Source organism: Poecilia formosa, unplaced genomic scaffold (assembly GCF_000485575.1).
Source record: "Poecilia formosa unplaced genomic scaffold, Poecilia_formosa-5.1.2 Scaffold16, whole genome shotgun sequence".
In the NCBI taxonomy this organism is placed as follows: Eukaryota; Metazoa; Chordata; class Actinopteri; order Cyprinodontiformes; family Poeciliidae; genus Poecilia; species Poecilia formosa.
In genome coordinates, this window is record NW_006799955.1 from 2,082,292 (window position 1) to 2,103,217 (window position 20,926).

The following is a 20,926-nucleotide window of genomic DNA, read 5'->3' on the forward strand; positions in this document are numbered from 1 at the left end:
CAGCAGAGGCCTATTTTCATCCCAACAGACAGATCTTCCTCCAGACCTCTACCAAGAAAGACACTCACTGAGTAATACTTTTATTATTCCTCTTTCCAAATAGTGGTATTTGGAAAATGTTTTGAGTCAGCAGCGGGATTTACCGCGAAACTCTGCACATCAGTAGCAAGCAGCCTACTCTCTGAAGTCACGTGGCGCAACATGCTTTGATAAACGCAACACTGTGTTGTGTCACTAAAAGCCAATTACACCATGCTTTTTCATGATTGATCTGCTTTGACAGTACTGGATGGCATTTAAATCGGCAGCCCCCCCGAAGCCATCCCCAGGCATGAACGGTGGCGGTTACGGAGGGGTGGGAAGGGTTATGGGTCTTTTAATCGAATTTGCTTGGTTGCTGAGTTGAGTTTTGAGATCATCTGTTTTGAAAACGAGAGCGGGAAAAGCGCTGGAGATATCCGGCAAGCCTCTGCTCACTCAGCTCGGGGTAAGGCTGCTCGCTCTTACAACTTTGATTGTCCCCCCGTGTCGACAGCTCGATCCACAGCTTCAGAAGTACAAGGCGCTCACTGACACTCATAAAAGCGTGTAGGGAGGTGTCATATTGAACGCAGGATTGCTTTTTTAATCCCAGGCACATTGACTATTCTTGTCAATAGAGCCCCAATACAACTGCCAGCTTGAGCTTTTTTTTTTCTCCTGCAGGATTCTTGCTGGGCTTAATTTTCAAAGTGAACGCACAGATGCCAGGGAAGGGTTTTCTTTTTTCTCTCTCTCTGCCCCCTCCCCACACGCCCCTCTGCCACTCTCTTCATTTGTCCTGGAAGTCAGCGCCAAGAGCAACATGCGTGAAGCCGAAACGAACAGCAGGGATGCTTGTCCACCTGTTTCTCACCACTAAGTGACTCGATGGAGAGTATTCCCCTCACCTGCTCTCCTTTTTTAATTTTTAATCCCTCATATCAAAACTTCTTTTCGCTTTCATTTATTTTCATCATTTGAGAGAACGGATAAAAGTGAGAACCGTCTCTGGCAGAAACTTAAAAACACATGAAACTGATTTTTTTTTTCTTTTCTTTTTTCTCAATGTCAAAGAACAAATCTTCCCCTTTCTTGTCCGTCTCTCTGTTTGAATAATTATGATCCACATCATTAGACAAGTTCCCTCACTGTATCTAAATGAGAGCGTCTCCTTTCAGGGCTGGACATCACAGGTGTTCCCGTGGTTTTATGTCTCGAGAGACGTAAATCTTTGAGGATACTGACTATTAACCCATGCTCTAATCATGTAGTCTGAAGTGGGGAAGCGGAGGGGGTACAAAATCCTCCAGAAGAATGAATTAATGCGACCCACCGAGGAATAAGTGAAGAAAGCGGCGAGTGTCCGTTTGCGAGGCTTAGGTACAACTGTCACAGTTTCCCTCTTCGCGGCGCAGCCCCCTTCATCTCCTCTTGATGGTGTCATGGAAGTGAGAGGCGTGAAAGCGCAGTGACACTCCACGAGCCCGTTCCACTCGCAGCCGCTAATTCATCATGACAAATGTGCTCAGATGATCTGGCCCAGCAGCACTAATGGGGAGAGGAGAGAGCGCACTTCATTTGCACAAGACCCACTCCAATTAATCCATCCAGCTTTACTCTGGGCTAATTGGAGCGGGGCCCTCCCTGCCTGTGTGTTGGTAATGTACCCGACACAGTTTTAACAGCCCCTGTTCCTAAAGATCATACTTTTTTCTTCTTTTTTTTCTTCTTGGGGGCGGGGGGTGATTGTGCCGAAGGGCCGCTTGAGTTTGTAGAAACCTGATGTCCTAAAAGACAAGGCCCTCTCACAAACATTTGTTCATAATGAGCAACGAGCAGCTCGAATGTCCATCCCGTCACATATTTTTAGGCTCTATTTATAATCCTGTAGTTACTTTTAAGAACAAATATCCTACAAATTTAAAATGGCATATTTAAACATGTCGGAGTCTTTGCCAAATGCAGGAAAAAAAAAAACACTAATAGGAAAATAAATGTGCAGAAAAATACATAGAAATCATCCGACGACTGTCAGAAGCTAAAAGCAGCATCACTACCGGCTTAAAAGGCTCTTTTGAAGTGTTCTCTCATCATGTTTTGGGTTGTTTTGACTACAGCAGTGTATGCACTACTATTTCTGTGTGTATTTTTATCCCGCGAGGCACTACGCTGCTTTGGCTCACTGAGGAACCTTTACTGCCAATAGGGCGTCCTTTATCTAAAGTTAGAAAAGGGACGGCTGTTAATTAATCCATCAGAAATTGATTTTAATCTCTCGCAGCATTTGAAACTTCTAATACTCATCTGATCGGCCTCTTAGGAAAGCCAGCTGCTGATCCGGTCTTTAGTTGTTCTTTTTTCTCTGCCTGGCTGTCAGACGACGTCCTCGGCGCTTGACGTGAGACTTCATATTGGAGGAGCCGGCTGCATATTTAGCATTTTAAAAAGTTGGTCTGCGTGTGGTAGAAAATCTAGAACAATTGTTGGCCTGTCAGTTCGGCTTTATCTTAGAAAACTTACAAAGGTTTACCTCCTTGCCATACACGGCTGCCTGGGTAATGCTGCCTCCTGTGTCTGCAGACATATTTTTCTAAAGGTGTGTGTGGCACATCTGTGCAGCTATTGTTTATTCATGGAGTAAACCCTTTGAAATGTGTTAAGATACTTCCCACTCATTATAAAAATCCTGCCACCCATGGATTAGGACTTTGATGTCACCAATCCTGCTTCAAAGGCTTCTTTCACTGCTATTAATCACAGTTTAGCCTCTGAAGATATAGCCAGAGAAAACATTTGGACATCTTGTGCAGAAACTTTGAAATGTTCAGACTGTCTTGCATATGCTATGCTCATATCCTTTCTACTGTGTGCGTGTGTGTGTGTGTAGGGATGTTTGACTGCTGTGCATGCAGCTGCACTCCTGAGTCCATGGGATTCACAGAGATTTAGGCTCCTTCTGAACAGTCTTTTATGAGCCGGCTGCTGTATGAACACAAACACTGTAGTGTAGTTTCCACAGTTTGATGTTTTCAGTATTTCTCAATAAGCATTTCCATCATCCTAAGACTATCTGGACTGTTCAAACTTTAACCTGTTTTTCATAACCATAATGATGTGGCATCTTTTTTTCCTTTCTGCATTTTGGGGATTTGACTTGTTGTTGGATCTTATTTGTGACTCTTGTCTAAAGCGCTTTAATGAATAAACTGCCCAATATGGAGACCATTTATATCCAGTGATCAAGTCTAGACTGACAGTTACGACACTTACTGAAAAACTCATGAATGTTCTGGTTTTCTTTAACTCATCTGATCACTTTTGGGGACATCAGCTTCACATGGTCATCACATATAGTTTGATTTTCACATGGGCATCATATGCAATTTGTGGGTGTCACATCAGCTTCACATGTTTGTTTTTCACATGGATATATTTTGCTTAAAAAAGTTTCACATGGGCATCAAAAGTAATTTATGGGTTTGCATCGGTTTCACATGTGTGTGGTTCACATGAATATCACATGTTGTTTCAGAATTTCACATGGATATCAAATTTTGTTTAAAAACGTTTTGCATGTGCATTAAATGTAATTTATGAGATGCATCAGCTTTACATGGCTGTCACACGTTTATGTTTTTGTCATGGGCATCATATGTAAATTGTGTGTTTCACATGGTCATCACATGTTTATGGGTTTTGCATCAGCTTCACATGGCATCATCTGTTTGTTTTTCACATGTGCATCACGTTTAAAAGTTTTATATGGGCATTACGTTTTTTTTTTTTTTGTTTTTTTTTAAACACATAACGAGCTTGTGAAAGCCATACCCTATTTTAATGTGAAGCACTTTGTGGTTTTTATCTGTTAATAAAAGTGACTTGCTATTGTAATGATTTTATTTTCAACAGGAAATCTGGCGACGTCCAGGGCTCGGGTCACCGCTGCCTCCAGATCTCTCCCCCCTCAGCTCACCTCGGGACGCAGCAAGGTGCGATTCCACTGGCGTGAATCAACACATGATGCTTTTTATTTGTTGCTCACAGGCATCGCTCCATAAGAATCACAGTAAAAGGCTGCGCCGCGAAGCATAGCCATGTTAATTGACTACCCTGTTGGCTGTCTCGCTTGCGGAGAGGCAGCATCGCCATCTGTTACTTGGTTTCTGCAGCTTGAAAGTCATATATTAGATTTACAGACTTTTCTTGTTAACAGACAGTGAGGTGTTTGGCAAATTGGGGAAATGCATTAACCATCTTCGATAGATTGTTGTATCAGTTCACATTCAAATATTTTGTTTCTTTTACTTGCTAATAAATTATGCTTTAATAAGGTTTTTGTAACCGTCAGTTGCCAAAATTGTTCCTTTAAAGCAGCAGATTGTACGTTTTCCCCACATAGCGTTCACTTTATAGTGTTATTTTTCTCTTTTTGTTTTTATATAACATAATTTAGACAACTGATGCTATGTTAGCATCTTATTTCTTATGGAATTTTAATTGAATTTTTTAAAAATTATTTTTTACATATAAATACTCAACTTATCACCATCCCAGGTATGAAAAGGTATATTTTATTACAGTAGCAATACTTAATCTTTCACTTCAAATCTATGAAGTTTCACCAAGGGAAAGCAGACACAAACATGTTTTTTTAATCATGTCTTTTTTGTGACAGTCCTGGGTTCTGTCTTATGACCATCTTTTTATTTTTACATACATTAGTTTCCAAACAGCTCAAATTTATTCTCATCTGACCAAATGACCTGGCTCCAAACAATTGCGCGCCTGCAGTTTTTTCAAATCTAAACAAATACATATTTGTTGTGGAGGCAGACTTACGAAAACCAGGTGCGACACGTTCCTAGCAAGAAAATGTGACAGCTTCCCTGCCTACATTTAGAGACATGAAGTCACCTGATGGTTAGAGTGAAACCCTCCTTCATGTTGAGTGTCTTTACTTTCTATTTCTCTTTTCCCTCTATTTCTATGTGATTTGCCAACATGTGTTGCACTGCAAGTCTCCAAAATACCTAATGAAGGTAAGACTTTAGTTGCAACAGTAAAACCTTCTAAACCTACAACACATACTTCCCCAAAACTGCAGAGCAGATCCAAATTGCGAGCAGTTTATGGACAAACATATTTCTGCAAAATCAACTGAACGTTCCTGTCAACTTTGAATTGTGTGAAGCTTCGCTTTTCAAACTTCAATCACAGGCTGGCAGAGAAAAATGTAAATCATCTCTTTTGAACTATTTTCCCCGCACAGCCACAATTCTGTGTTATCAATGTAAACAAATACTCTGTGATGTCTCTCTTAGATTATAAAAAAAGAAAATATAGCCCTCTTAAAATTAGACACAAACACACCACGTTTTAGGAAAAATAACCGTGGAAAATCAGCTCCTCTTTGATGAACTTCCACCAACTTCCACCTACTCACTTATTCTTGAAGGGGAAAAAAGACTTCCTAATAAGAGCTCAGTGGGAGTGATGCAATATGCATGCTGCCTTGTTCTCAATGGGAGCTGGAGAAAAGTTGACAGAAATGGACACTTGTAAAGAAAAAAGTTGCCAGATTAAAGTGATGGGCTGCTTGTTAGAATAGTGGAAATGGGTCCCAGATAATCATTTGCTCCTCTGAAAGCAGATCATACTCGAGTACAAAGTGTGCGAAGATCTCATTCTGTTCCTGCACACGGGGAGCATACCTTCCTTCCTTTGAGCAAGAATAAAAGAAAGTTTTCAGATATGCACGTTGCTACATTGGCTTGCCATAAAATATCTATTGCATCATTAATTTTGATGAAGCTATGAAATGCAAGGGCTGTTGGAAAGCTTAAACTGTGTCCTCGTTAATCCGTCGTCATTTGGATGACTGTCTGCTTGGTGATGGCAACTCTTATTACCCGGAATGCTCTGCAATTTTCCCATGCCCCTCAGCAGTGCCGAATTATTCTCTAGATTGTTAGCTTTAAGTGTTTATCAGCTTTTTGTTGCATCGACGACGACGACACGGTTAGTGCAGCTGTGTATTCCCAAGTTGCCTGTTCGGTGAAAGGAAAGCCGCTACAATAATGTCACTTTTACCTCTGCCGAGGACGACCAGGCTGCAAACAAACAGCATTACATTCGGATCTCCTGTGTTGAGCTGGACCTGCTTTGTCAAAGCAGGGTTTTAACAGTGAATGTCTGTGTTCAGGTGGACACTATGGAGATGATGCGTCACCCAGAAGAAACCACCAACATGAGGAGGCAGACTGTGGCATCTTACTTTCGTGTAGGTGTTCTCAAAAAAATGTACACATATTTATTTACGTACAATAAATTAACTTCTTTAAACATGTACATTTTTAAATGTGTCTTTTGTTTTTAAGATTCTAGAGGGTATCTAATAATCTTGGGGGGGAAAAAAAAAAAAAATCCATGCCGCAATCTGTTTTATTGTACTTCATGCACAATTGATGAACTTCGACAGTATCAATAGCAGCCAATAGCAAGATCAAAGAAAGACTAGAGACAGTTTGAAAGAATCTATAACCCTCTCTGGCACTCAGGCAATTCAGATAAAATGAATCAAACTTATAATCATAGATGATAAATTAGCATCGTCTGTGATTCTACATCGAAAATGTATTTTATAAAATTAACATTATGTTGTACAACTCAGGACCAGGATAAGTTCTAGTTTGAGAGAGGAAGTTTAAAGACATGAAGCCGTTCCAGCTTCTTATAGTATCATGACAAATGGAGGTCTTTATTTCTGCCTCTCCTCCTAACGCCCGGCTCAAACGTAGATGCTCATTCTGGGTTTCAAATCAGTAAAATCATATTTGACAGCAACTGTGTAGTAAACATTTGAACTGGCCAGCTGTGCATGCCTAATGAAATCTGAACCCTCTTCAAACCGTTAGCAAACAAGACGTCTCATATTTGTGACGCGTTTGTCCTTCGTAGTGGGAATTATCACATTCCCTTAAACACTAAATGTCAACTTGAAAAGTTTAGGTTCTCAAAGCATCACTGAGTTTAGCACATAATGGTTGTTGGTATAAAGTTTATACCGGTAATCATTAATGAGTACCTATAACCACTAATGCAGATTAATGGTTTAAACAATAAACCATTAATTTACACTCATTAATTTGCAGGCAGTTAAACCAGTTGGACACATCTGGAAACGCAGTTTCTGTTTTTTGTTTGTTTGTTTGTTTTTGGATATTTTCCTCTCGTGTTTCAACACACAAAATTGAGAAAAATACATGACAACAGTGTGTATTGGTAATAGTAGTTAGGAAGTCCAACTGGCTTTTCAACCTGCAACTTAGAAGTTTTGGTTCGATGTCAGAGTTCTGACATTGAACCAAATCAAAAGCATTACTGAAACAGACTATACTCCCCTTTAGGAGTAGTAAACATTAACCTGGTAGTGAATGATCAAGTGATTTGAAGTGTAGGCATATCATGTGTGCCTCCTTCTCATACCACTTTTCTGTGGTGATTAAATATTAGCAGTTTTAAATAAACAATATATAACTTTGTTATGGATTTTATACTTTAGCATATATGTTATGTAAAGCTAAACCAAGATGCTACACATTTTTTGGGACTTGTTAAAAAATTCTGTGGCATAAAAGGGTCAAGTTAGAGACTCCACATCCACCGTAGATAATTCCATATCGTATGGATTTAATGCAAATGTATGCTCTGTAATGTTTGTTAATTAATCTCATACTACACTGTGCAGACACTCTGTCTACGCTGATGAAGATTCAATCATCTCGACTTGTAGAATTCTGAAAGTAACTTCAAGTAAAAGGAGTTAGTAATTAATTTAACTTTAAGATGCACAAAACAAAGCATTTCAGGTATATTCTATTTAAATTTCTTTTAAAAAGTGTACAAATTGACACTCCATGTGCAAATTGACTGACTTTAAATGTGACTTTAAATATCACATTTAAAGCAAACATTCAATCTTTAATTTGTGTTTTTAGCAACGAAATAAATAGATCCTAGAAGTTCTAAACTTTTATACGGTCTGCATTCTTACTCCAAGTTTTTTGTAATATTGCGAAGACCAGCATTACAGTATATGAAAAATATATATAATGCAAAGAAATATGTCAGATAATAAAAAGTATGTTTGTCCATTCTCTGAGAATTTAGAAAAGGTTAATAATTCAGGTACTGTACAGCTTCATATCAGGCTATGTGGAAAAACTTGTACCTTTTTTTTTTGTAAATAAAATTTGTTTTTACAGTACTCATGATCTCCTCCTCCCACTGTTTTCTCCACAGTACTCCCTGATGGACCTGCTCTCCAAGATGGTGATAGGTCAGCCGCACTTTGTGCGCTGCATCAAACCCAACGATGACAGGCAGGCGCTGCGCTTTTGCAAGGAGAGGGTTATGGTGCAACTGCGCTACACTGGGATCCTGGAGACGGTCAACATCCGCCGACAAGGCTTCTCCCACCGCATCCAGTTCGAGGAGTTTGTCAACAGGTTGTAGCGGTGGTGATGAGATGGGGTTGCGTTTCCACTCTGCGTCGCTGTTCTGCACCCTCCAGAGGGGACGCAGAGCTAGTTAGCGCCGCTCTGTATCACACAAAAACACGAGTTCTTTAATTAGATGGAAGTCCAAGTTGAGCCGAGCAAGAGGCTGAGTAATTGGCAGTCATTAGTGATGGAGCGGCACCTAATCTTTGGACTACTTTAACTGGGTGGATACTGTAGTCTGGGAAAATATGAAAAAATTCAAACAGGGTGGAACTGTAATTATAAGGGGAGATGCATTTTAATGGGTTTTCTTTTACTCTTCATAACGAGAGTTTGTTCTTGCACCAAATGACCTGGAAACGCTCGAACCTAGCCTCCCCGTCCCACTGGTATTATATCAGAACACAATTAAAACAAGCTTCATCATTAGGGGAACTTTATGTAAGGGTGCCTTTTTTTTTCCCCTAGAAATGTGGAACATGATCTTATAACTCCCACTTACTTACACAATGCTTTCAACATGGCTTGAACTTGAACATCCTGAGTCATTTCAAGAAAAATAAAAAACATATTTAGACGAGTCTGAGAGAAAACTCCTCATGTTTGATCAATGTTGCTTTGAAAAATTCATCCACTTCTAATGTGGAGGCTTTAAAATGATCTGAAATTTAATTAACTTGGGCTTTCGGCCAGTAGGAGAAAACTCTGAGATGACGGGTTAGTCTCACTGCTGAAAGGAAGCTTTAAAGTATTTGCTTAATTTTGGTGAGCTGAAACTTTGAGCGAGCTTGTGATGCTTCCTTGCATGTCCTACTTTTGCTCCTCGTTTCAGAGTGATTACTGGAGGATCATGCATGACTTGACATGAAAACAGTTTTTTTTTTTTTTTTTGTTGTTGTCTTTTTCACGTGTGATTCTGCTGGAGAGAGTGTGCCGCCTCGGTTTTAACCTCGGCTTCTGAGTCGCCATCATCCCACCTGAGCCCGGCCGGGGTTGTGCAGACGGACCCGAATGGCTAAACTGCACCCCTAGTAAAAAACTGATTTAAATTTGCGCTCCCATATCAAAGGTTCGTCTGATGTTGCAGCGCTTTGTATTTACCATCAAAGAAATAACAGGTATCAACAGGAATTAGTATGAAAGGCTTTAGACCAGGCAGGGAGGGGAGTTCAAAGAACTTTTTTCTTCTTGTTGTTCTTCTGTTTTTGACCAACTCCGTGGTGCTGGAGATGAACCAGGGGCTCTGGAGCCTTGATGTCCCTGTTCAAACACTCACAAGCACCCTGTTCTGTGCTGCTATTCTTTAAACTACAACAAGAGAACCCGAACTCAGACAATGTGAGCAATAAGCAGCAGCGGGATGGATGCACGGTGATGGGTCTCAGATGGTTGCATTTTCAACAATCTTGCAACAATATGCCTCTTTTTTGTCTGAACAGCTGATTTTCCAACTAATCACAGTTTTAAAGGCAAAGATGTAGCGCACGTGGCTGACAAAATTAAAAGTGCTGTGGTTTCCAATTAAATAAAAGAGGACGTCAGGAACAACTTTTCCTCTTTCCACACTTTTTTAGATAATTTTGTTATTTTTGTTGTTGTTTTGCTTTCATAAACAGCTTTCAAATGTTTTTATAGTTCCTTTTTTTGTCATTAACATGTACTAATATACAGATTTCTCTGTACTTTTTGGCATACCAGTGAAAAATCTGTGAAAATCTTTAGAATCAATTAACTTTTAATACATTAGATTACCATCACAGAGAAAAATCTTAATGTTAAAGAAATCATATGTTGCCTATAATGTTACACTGGGAAATAGTCTTTTTTTGTTTTGTTTTGTTTTTACAACCCCTACTAATTCCTATGAAACAAATTGTTTTTTAAATCGATCAGCGTATTAAGGAACATTTAATTAGTAGTCTTTGATTTCCTGCTTCCTTGCAGGTAAATATGATGTGACATGAGGCACAAGATTACAAGACAGTCTTCAAAATTGGAAGGACAATAAAACATGTCTTTGCAGTTAAGCGGATGTGTGCAGACCTTTGTAAATAAGGATGTGACTATAGGAAAATATCTGCTTGTCTGAATCTGTCTATCTCTACAACTGAAGCATTAATTGAAAAAGTTTTAAACCCCTGGAACAATCTGCATGCAGACCAAAGTTGTAGCCCCCGTCGAGGTGAACAGGAAGGAAAGGGAGGTAAAAATAACTTCCAAAGCTCATTGTTAGAGAACTGCAGGAAATATGTATTTAAAGCTTTTTAGGAAAATCTTTATTTTGTGATTAAAAAAAAAAATCTTGTTTTGGGATTTTCAGGTCATTTGCAGAAGTCAAAGGTTTCAGTTTTTGTAATTTTATCTTGTTTGTGTTTGTCTCACAGATATTACTACCTTGCATTTCGCGCCCACCAGATGCCCGAAACAAACAGAGAAAACGCAGTCGCTATACTGGAACGGGCCAAACTGCAAGGCACGGTGTTAGGGAAGACAAAGGTAGCATGATTTCATTCTTTTAAAGTTTGGGTTTGCTTGTGTTTTATTATAAAAGCCAAACTTAAAAAGAAAGAGAGCATAGGTGAACTGAATGTCCTTTCAGGTGTTTCTGAAGTACTACCATGTGGAGCAGCTGAACCTGCTGCTGCGGGAGGTGATAGCCCGGGTGGTGGTGATGCAAGCTTACGCTAAAGGCTGGCTGGGAGCCCGCCGATACCGGAAAGTAAAGGAGCAAAGAAGCCGCGGCGCCGTCATCATCCAGTCAGGTGGAGTTCTGTTAACTTAAACAGGAAATAATCAAACATAAACCAAAAACACACAAATGAGTTCCCGTGTTTTGTCTTGCTCTGCAGCGCTGAAACAGTTGCAGTTTAAATGTTTAGACGTTTCCTCGTCTCTTTGTGGTTTGTTGTCTGTGAATTTTAGTGAAAGACATAGTTTGATAACCACAGGTTGACCCACGAGGGTTAAGAGCAATGCTTCAGAGCAAACAATAAGGCCTCTGAGAGTTCAAAGGGAGCCGTTCTGTGGCCACCTGGTTTAGCCGTGTTTTGAAGTGGGATCTTGTGTAGTATCTGCAGTCTATTTTGTTTCACAGAGGTAGGTCAGGGATCTCGCTCACACACATTGTTTTCTCCCTCTTCTTCTAGCCTGGAGGGGCTACGCTGCGCGGCAGAATCTGAAGCAGATAAGAAAGGAGCGGGAACAAGCTGCAGTCCGCATACAGTCAGGTACGAAATGTTTATTTTGCTAAGAAGTGCGTCGCGTAGCGATGCGCAACATCTGGACTGTCATGTGTAATTCTGTATGGGAGAAATTTTTCAAAAAGAGCGTGGACAAAGGTCTACAAGCCTTGCATCCTTGTGGAACACCTTTTTGATCTCTCCGAGTAGCCCGCAAAATAGTAATTATTAATTAATAATGCATAGAGAAACGCTTTTGAAAGTTTGGGCAGCATTTGGTCCCCATGTTTCTGAAGAACTGTGCATACTGAGATCCGTCTTTCCTTTCATCTCATTCCCAGTAAAGGCAAGAGAGGGGCTTATCCCTTCTGTTTCCTCACGACTTCCTCTCTCAAATTCCTGGCCTATTACACAGCTCTCACATACCAGAAACAAGATGCCTTTTTATACTGTCAACCTTTTCATCTGAAATGTAAATTAATTCTTACTCAGTGTGCCTTGACGAAGATCAAAGTGGGCACATTAACCTTCCCAGCCCCAGCCCCCCGATCCTCTGAGCCTCTCAGTGGAGGACAAGAGAGGGTGCCAAAAGGGGCTGGAGAGAGGAGGGCAGGGGGAGGAGATCTGGCATTGTTTCCTCTGGCTCTCTTAAGGGCTGCCCTCATCTGCCACATGGAGCTTCTCAGTCGCCTGCACACCTTGTGTAAATGTGCTCCATTAAGCCCTTGTAAATAAAGCTGCTGAATGGGTAAACATGGTTTTGGTGTGAGGAAAGCCTCTCTGTCGCAACTGCCTTTCTTTTCAGACAAGGGTGTTTGTGTGTGGCCGCCGGGGGTTCACGGGATGGTGGGGTGTGGGGGTGGGGGGGACCTGAACCTGACACAAGTGGGGCCTCAGCCCCCAACCACCCCCCCCACTCCTCCCGGCACAGCACTCCAGCACATTCACATTGTGTGTTCTCCGCAGCTTATAGCCTTTGAGGTGGGCTGCATTTGCATCTTGAAAATAAACAGATGCCTTTCAAATGTATGAGCCTGGTGGCTTCTCAGATCTCAGCAGGACCCGAGGGACGTGCTCACCATCGATCAGATTAGGCCATGCAAAGGAGAACCATTGCTCAATAATGTACTTGAGCATTCTTTCCCTGTGCATATAATTTTGGCAGAAAAGCACAAAGCGGGCCGAGGGACTAACCCGGCATGCTTCTTTCACCCTCTGTCAGAATCTTAATACGTCTCAATAATCACACAAGCTCAGCTTTAATGAGTGCTGAATTTATTTCTTTATACATATATTTAAATATTTAGATATATGAACCCCACTGAAAACCTCATGGTTGTCCCACCAAACATTGATTTCTGAGCTCTTCCTGAGTTAAAACATTAGTATTGTTGTTTCTAAATGAATACGAACTTGTTTTCTTTGCATTATTTGAGGTCTGAAAGAACAACATTGTTATCGTTATTTATTCAATTTTTCATTTTCTGCAAATAAATACAAAATGTTTGCTTGGAAGTTTTGAGACATGTCAGTAGTACATAGAATAAAAGAACAATGTTTATTTTACTCAAACATGTAAAGTAAAATCAGAGAAGCTGATCATTTTAAGTGGTTTCTTATTTTTTTTTCCAATTCTGTATATATGTTATATTCATTCAATAAATGAATCATCTGGAAAATCCTTTTGTTTCATAATTATATCAAAGACTAATGTTTTCAAATCTGTATTTCTGTTCATTATGATGATTTTTTTTTAACTTGCAGCCAATAAAAACACAACATCTATTAAAATATTATCTTCAGCTAATTAAATGCCTGCCTTTAATACCTATTTAAAGGTATTAAATGAGTAGTGGCCAGTCAGGTCAGGTTGTTGTGTTTAACAGGTCAAAGTTCTTCAGCTTAACAAATAACCAGAAAACCAACTTTTATAAATGGACAAGTAGAATACAAAGAAAAATCTAAATTTCCCAAAGGTATATTAATCAAGACTAGTATAAAAGATTCGGATCATGACTCTACATTGTATTGTACAACGTGGAAAGGAGACAAAACCACAGAGTTCATCTCATGGTGTCATCCTGTGCAGTTTACAGGGGCCATCGAGTCCGTCACGTCCACGGATCCCCAGGGCAACGATGTCACAACGAGGCCAGAGGAAAGACCACCAAAGAAGAGCACACAAGGTGAGATTAGGATTTATAGTCACTGAGTGTTTTAGTCATTTCCTTTTTTGATTTACTGTGCAAAAGAAGTTCTCTGAAGTAGCCATTTTACTGGGCTGATTTGCTTGGGGTTTCTGTATTTAACCTCCCCACAACATGATTGCTGTCTTTACTTCAATAATCTGTATTGGTGTTATACTTAAATAAATTTAATTTTATCAACTCATTGTGTTAAACCATGTTTGTTTCTGTGACGAACCCACTGAATAAGTTAATTTTGGAAATCCCGTAACAGAGCTATTCATGCTACTAACTTATTAACTCAACCACAGTCACTTTATAATTATACTCCATATTAATATAAGGAATTTCTTGGAAATTATTAGCCACATTTGTACCATCCATTTATGGTTGCCATACCAGTAATATATTTGGTGATATTTGTTTATATATTTGTTTATGGTGTCAAATTCATGCCGAAACTCGATAGGAGAAATATGCCATCCTGATTTAAAAAATGTTTTGTGAGAGCAAGTAATAAGATGTTCTGGCAAAGCCTTCAAAAGCGGTGGTATTGTTATTGTTATTAATATTATTGCCTGATATTACATTGCCAAAAAGTAAGTTGTCAACAATCCCATGTTGTTGGGATGGAAACGATGAATTTCACATGTTTCCATTTATCTGGATAGACTCACTACTACTCACCCAAAGTTCAAGTAAAGTATTCATTCATATAGTTCAAGTCATATTGTCATTGCGATTTTTACCAACATTATGGCATCTCTCATGTTTATTGATATTGCACAATTTATGCGTTTTGGTTCTGCTGGAGGTTCCTTCCTGTTAAAATGGAGCGATTTCTCTCTAAAGTAATTGGCTCAACTTACTTGGATGAACAACTTTTTACTGATATGGATTAAAAGATGAAGCAAATTAGATTTTTCTGGTATGTATACGTTTGGACTGTAATTGAGTCTGAATGTGACCATGTGGCTTGACTGGATTGAAATGAACTGGATTCATCTGATTTAAATTCAAACCAATTGGAGTTTATGGAGCTGCATATGAATTAGACCTTGTTTGTCTTGTAAAGTGCCGTGAGATTACATTACATAAATAAAGCCGAACTCGATTTGAACTGAGTTTAAAGTCCTGCATCCTAAACCTGTCATTCATTTTCAACACTCCTGGAAGGGCTACTTTTACCGTGGAGCGTGTTGCTGTTTCACCCCAGAGAAGAAAGCTCCTCCTCGTGCGCCGCCTTTCACCGTTTTATAAATGTAATAAATAACTTTCCACCAAGATAGCACACTTGTCTGACCACAAATAGGGCTGGGCGCTGCACTGGTCTCCAGATGTACGAGCTGGGGGCTTTGTGTTTATTCAGCACATGGGCAGGCCAGTCATTAAGAAAGTATGCGTGAGGCATGAGAGCAGCCACTGACTGAACAGCATCAAATAGACGATAGACTTTGAGCTCTGGGTTTTATCAATTATCACAAATCCCCCGGAAATGTTTCCTACAGTAGCTTTCCATTAAATACGCTATAACACATCAAATGCTAAGCTAATTCACAACAGCAAAAAAGCCTCATTCAAATGTTTGAATTTTGTGGTCAACACTCATCTCCAGATTTCAGCTCCAAAATACTAGATTTACACATCTGAAAATGTTGTGCTTGTTATATACTCGAACTGAGCCGTGCCTCATTGGGGATTTTCCTCTCCATGTTTACAATCATATTCCTCGGTGAGAAAAACTTCAAACCTCCACTTAACAATTCTGTTTAATCAGTGTTGGAATCTCTCCATATATATTTATTTTGACATGATCTGGCCCATTTTTTCTTCCTGTAAGATCTATATTCTCACCTACACGCTGTTCTTCTCCCTTTTGATTCCCCTCTCCTCCGCCAGGCTTCAGCTCGGTGTTTTGCATCCAAATAGCATCACCAGGCTCCAAACTGGAGGAGATCTCATTCCTCCAGACTCGGAGCATGGCTGCTGCTGACATGTTTTGTTGTGTGCGCACACGTGGGCTCTTCTGTGTTTGTTTTTGTGAATAATGCAGCACAAGTGATCGTGCTCAGACAGACGTTCCCAGATATTCCCATTCATATTCAGCAAATTGCATAACATGTATAAAAACATAAACTCAAGATCTTTTCGCGATTTCCTGATGTTGTTGCAGAAAGAAAAGTATTGCAGAGAATTTAAGAGTTGGGGTACTCTGTCTCTTTCTAAAATAATTCACCTGAAAGGTAATAAATAAAATCAGCACTCGGGTAAAGTAATTTGAGCTTAAATGTTGATAGAAAATGAACAAATCTGGACTTTTTAATAGCGTTCCAAACCCTGGATGTCCACAGACATCTTGTCCATTTAGCTATCTAAGGCTGACCAGTTTGGGGGGATTTTTCTGCCATGAAATCCAGCTTTCAGACTGAACATGTGTGCTCTTGGATTATGGCATAAAAATCCCCCCATAGAAGAACTGCTAACCAAAGTTTGGTGAGGTTATGTACTCTATCTTATATTACCCTGTTAATACCATCTGGTTAAATTAACTGTTACTATAAAAATAGCAGAACAACTAAAATGAATAACAAAGTTTCCTTAGAAACTTGCACTAAATTCAGCTTTTGTTTATTCTACACTTTATAGTCTTCCACTTCTATGCAAGTAAAGTAAAACACTAATCTATAAAAATAACCTGCTGCTGACACTGTCTTTAAGTGTATCTTGTTACTTGTGATCCGTTTCTCAATCTTTAACTTGGATTGAGAAACGGATCAATAAATCATCACCTGTCCGCTCTAGATCTGTGGTGTAAATCTTAACTTCAACGTCAAAATAGTAAGATAATATAATATAGACAGCATTATTATGACAATATTAATCAATGTTTTGCATTATTTTAGATGCAGCAAAAATTGTTTCTCTGTTTTGAATAAAATCAGTTTGATCGTGTTATTTCTACAAAACTGTGTGCTAATATTGGGAAACTGTTTTTTTTTTTACTTAAAATGATCATTTTGTGACAATTCTAACTAAAATTGAATGTTTTACCAATATTACATTAAAAAAATTAAACTTTAACTTAGTCATCTGAGCAAAAGCATAGAATAGCAATGTACAGAATGTACCGTATGATTTGGCAAAGTGCCTAAATGCTCTAATCATTCATCATCTAACAAACTTTTAACTCCCACACCCGGTGCAGCTATATAATATCTATTGTTATTTTGTTTTTAACTGATAAATGTTTACTTCTACAGGTGCAGCCCAAAGACAGAAGAGGCTCATCCAGATGACTTACATGAAGGAAATGTAAGTCACAGAACATCAATAAGCATTTTGTTTCCCTTTAAAAAAAAAAAAAGAGAGAAAAAAAAAGGCTTCTTGTCTACAAAGCAGCTTTAACCCAGATTATTCTTTGGGAAATTTTTCGAGTCCTTGAGACAAAAGAGTTCTCTTGCTCCAACCTCCGTCTCAGCGGAGAAGACAGGGTGGTACAGGAACGGGGAGAATCAAAAGGCTGGAAATTCACGGCTGAGAATAAATGCTCGCTCTTCCCCCGAGGTGATTTGTCTTTGCGCTCCTCTTTCTACAGATGTTAGACCCCTTTTTTAGTAAAGACCTGAGGTTCTTTGGTAGCACTTTGATATCCTGCTCGGATTCAATATGTGAAATAGAAGAGCCACTCCGTGACTTGGAGCACATCGCAGGCTTTGAAGTCTGATCCAATTTTTGCTGCTCACCATTTGATGTTGAAAGGATGAAATGAGGAAAATGTACAGTTTTTGCCAGTAACTCTGCTGAGCATATGTAAGATTTAAAAAAGCAAAATCCTTTGGAGGATGTACTTAGAAATGTTAAGCAGATTAATACTTTCCTATAGCTCTTTTATTCAAAGATAAAATTAAATATGAGAGGAAGTCTGTGCTGTTCCCCCCCCTCACAATTAAGTCAGTGTGCTGCTTGTTTGCTAGGAGGTAGGACCAGTAAAAAGGGGGATATGCAATTGCATTAGCATTTGATTAACATTGCAAAGCACATTAATGGGTCTCAGTTATATGAGTGCCAAATTGTAAATTGTAAATAAATGAATGCAACATCTACATGACTAATTTGAAGAAGAAAAAAAAAACAACACATTAGAAGGCTTGCTTTAACTTGTATGTATTCGTGTGGTGCTTTCATTGACATTGCTCTTCTGGGTGTGTTTACGCCTCCTCTTTCAAGGTTGGCCCTGACAGCCAAGACAGACAAGTGAAAGACATCAAGAGAGACAAAAGCAGAGGAGAAGACGGTGTAACGAAGCCTTGCAGCGAGACAGCCAGGCTGCAAGACGTGCAGTGTAAACAAGGTAAGCCCGCGCGCAGAGCTGGTGGGTGCAGGTAATTACACAAAGAGACAGTAGAAATCCCGCTTTAATGGATAAAGTGCCATTTTTAATATGGGAGCCCTTTCAACCTTTTCATCCTATCCAACTTCCCCCCGCCCCCCACTGCCATTTTTGTTGACAGCAGAAAAAAAAGAGAGAGACCTGCTTTTATGAGTGATCAATTCTGCGGTATTTTAATAACCAGGGTCAGCTCATCACCAGCTTCTTGTGGCAAGTGGAAGGGGTTTGGGGGGGAGGAGTGCTTTGAAAGTGGCACCAGAACTTCAAAAGCTTTGATTTTCCCACGTGGCGGGCTCTTCGCTTTGGATCTCATCAGCGACTCTAATAGACCTGCACAGTGACGGTGACAAGAAAATACACAAACCCTGATTTGTTGAACATATGTTTGGTTTGCTTTTTGCCCCAGGCGATGAATTACATTAATTCCTGCTGCCTGGAAGGGCTGAGTGGGTGGCTGCGCGGGGGGCCTCCGATTACGGCCCTCGCCCAGCCCACCACTGTATGGGCAGCCTCGGTAATAGGGCCCGGCTCTTCATTAAGGCTGTTAGAGGGGTACGGAGTGAGAGGGCCGAGGTGGAACAGCGTTTAGCGGTGCAGCTGAGAGATTACGGGGATTAGACATGATAATGTAACACAGACAGGGCTCTCCAGCGGGCCCAGGATTAGTGTCAGCGCGCCGCAGCAGGTCTGGGTTAGATATCGGCTAATTCGGTAATGCTGCGTACAGGTGACCCCCGCTTGCAGGCTTCATGGCTGCTCAGGGAGGCGGCGTTTGATGAATGTATGGAGTCAGAGTGATTATGGAGGGAAAACACGGCTTTTTGCTGAAATGTGTCTTTGGCCCTGGAGCCTTCTGTCAGAAGACACACGTTTCTGAAGAAACAGCTTAATTGCAGCTCTTGTTTTTCTTCTTTCCCTTTTTAAATTTGAAACTTAGGAGGATGGTGCAGGATGTTTATTTTCACACTTAAAAAGCCACATATCTATTCTATGACTTGCTCTAGTGACTGAATAATTTTAGTAGACATCCACTAATGAAATATTTTAGGCTTATTTTCGATGTCCAGCTTTTGTAAAGTTTTAACCTGGACATACAGATTTTAGGCATTAATGAAAACTTTCATTTGCATCACTCAAACAACCTCCTGGGCTTCCTGCCCTTTGCAGTCATCATTTATTTGCACGAGTAGCAGAGGCGATGTCACACTGTGTGAGAGGGCAGTCGGTGTAAAACGGGCTTTTAATCCTTTAAAACATTAGCAGTTAGCACTATTAGCTCAACTAACTGTAAATTGCAACGTCACAGTGCTATACATTTAATTATGTTCTGTGACAAAGTGACATCCTAAAGCATCCAGATATGATGCATTCACCATACCTTGAGAATGCACTATTCTCAAGGTATGGTGCATTTTACTTATCTGACCAACAATTCATTTTATTTAGTTACATTTTGTTAGGTGCTTCACACAACCAACAGGTTTTTATTGCTCGTTTGTGATTGTTTTGCATCATTAACTTAACAACTCCTCCTTCTGAGCAAATCGCATGGTGACAAGGGAAAGAAAACTGCACTGAATTTACTCATCTGATATATAAAAGGAAAATATATGATAGCAGCCAGAATAAGTAGCCAACATCTCAGTAAATGACATCATTGTCTACACATTTATTATGTGGTTGTATCTGCAGCCAAATCTGTAGGATTGACAAAAATGAGTAAAAACTACCTTATTAATGCAAATTAGTGTTTTTCTGTCAAATATTTTGTGAATTCACAGATCCAATTCTCCCTGCACCTCCTGCAGCCTATTAAGAGTAAGAATTACTCATGCTTCCCCATCAGCCTTTAAAAGTCTCCAATAACACCAGAAAAATTGTCACTGGTTATTTTTTGAAACAAGTCAGTAGGCATGTCTGATTGCAACTGGGCCAAACTGTGAACGACCATTATTCCTCCGTAGGAAACACAGTTCAAGTTTAAGTAGTTTCTTGCACCTATTGGGCTTTCTCTAACTTTATGTTAGAAAAAAATCTAGGTTTGAGACATTGTCATGCAGTAGCAACTTCTGCAGTGAAGAGAGTTGCTGGGACCTTCTCAAGGTATGGTGCATTTACTTATCTGAAAATAATCAGATTTTTTTTTTGTTTGTTTGTTTCTTACCAGTTGGTCACCAGTTTGGTGTATCTACTAAAGGGGTCAGAGGTCAACAAATGGGGGGTTTTGGGTGGTGTTTGAAAAAATAAACTAAAAAACAAAAATGGTTCTGGTTAAGCATATTTATGCTACAAATGTTCCTCAGCCAAGAGCTTTGATGCGAGTCTCTTCTGCTGTTCATTTGTAGGTCATTAAGTAATTTACATCTGGGTCACATCTAAAACAAATTAAGGGCTTATGTGGGTGTATATATTGGCTATATTGTTTTTTTTTTCCTAAAATAAAGCTAAAATAATGCAAAATAAAATGAAAATTCTTCACAAACTAAATAAGAATGTTCTCTCCAATCATGCCAATCAAAATCCACATTTTTAAGTAAATTAACTTCTCTGGATAAAAAGTTTATTCAAAGAGACAGATTAAAGAAGATTGATTGCTTCATTTAATAAAAGACTTTGAAAGCTAAACTCCTTTAGGCTTCAAGTTACAAA

At 39.6% G+C, this 20,926-nt stretch overlaps 1 protein-coding gene across 2 annotated transcripts in view; it reads left to right on the forward strand.

Annotated features, from left to right (window-relative positions):
- myo3b (myosin IIIB) overlaps positions 1 to 20,926 on the forward strand; it is an 80,065-nt gene that overhangs the window by 40,204 nt on the left and 18,935 nt on the right. For both annotated transcript variants that reach the window (XM_016668633.1, XM_007546453.2), the window contains 10 exons: positions 3,931 to 4,010; positions 5,040 to 5,060; positions 6,224 to 6,301; positions 8,323 to 8,528; positions 10,907 to 11,018; positions 11,122 to 11,284; positions 11,669 to 11,749; positions 13,791 to 13,887; positions 17,148 to 17,199; positions 18,115 to 18,238. In XM_016668633.1, coding sequence (XP_016524119.1) covers positions 3,931 to 4,010; positions 5,040 to 5,060; positions 6,224 to 6,301; positions 8,323 to 8,528; positions 10,907 to 11,018; positions 11,122 to 11,284; positions 11,669 to 11,749; positions 13,791 to 13,887; positions 17,148 to 17,199; positions 18,115 to 18,238 — 1,014 coding nt within the window. The remainder of the gene's footprint in view (positions 1 to 3,930; positions 4,011 to 5,039; positions 5,061 to 6,223; positions 6,302 to 8,322; positions 8,529 to 10,906; positions 11,019 to 11,121; positions 11,285 to 11,668; positions 11,750 to 13,790; positions 13,888 to 17,147; positions 17,200 to 18,114; positions 18,239 to 20,926) is intronic.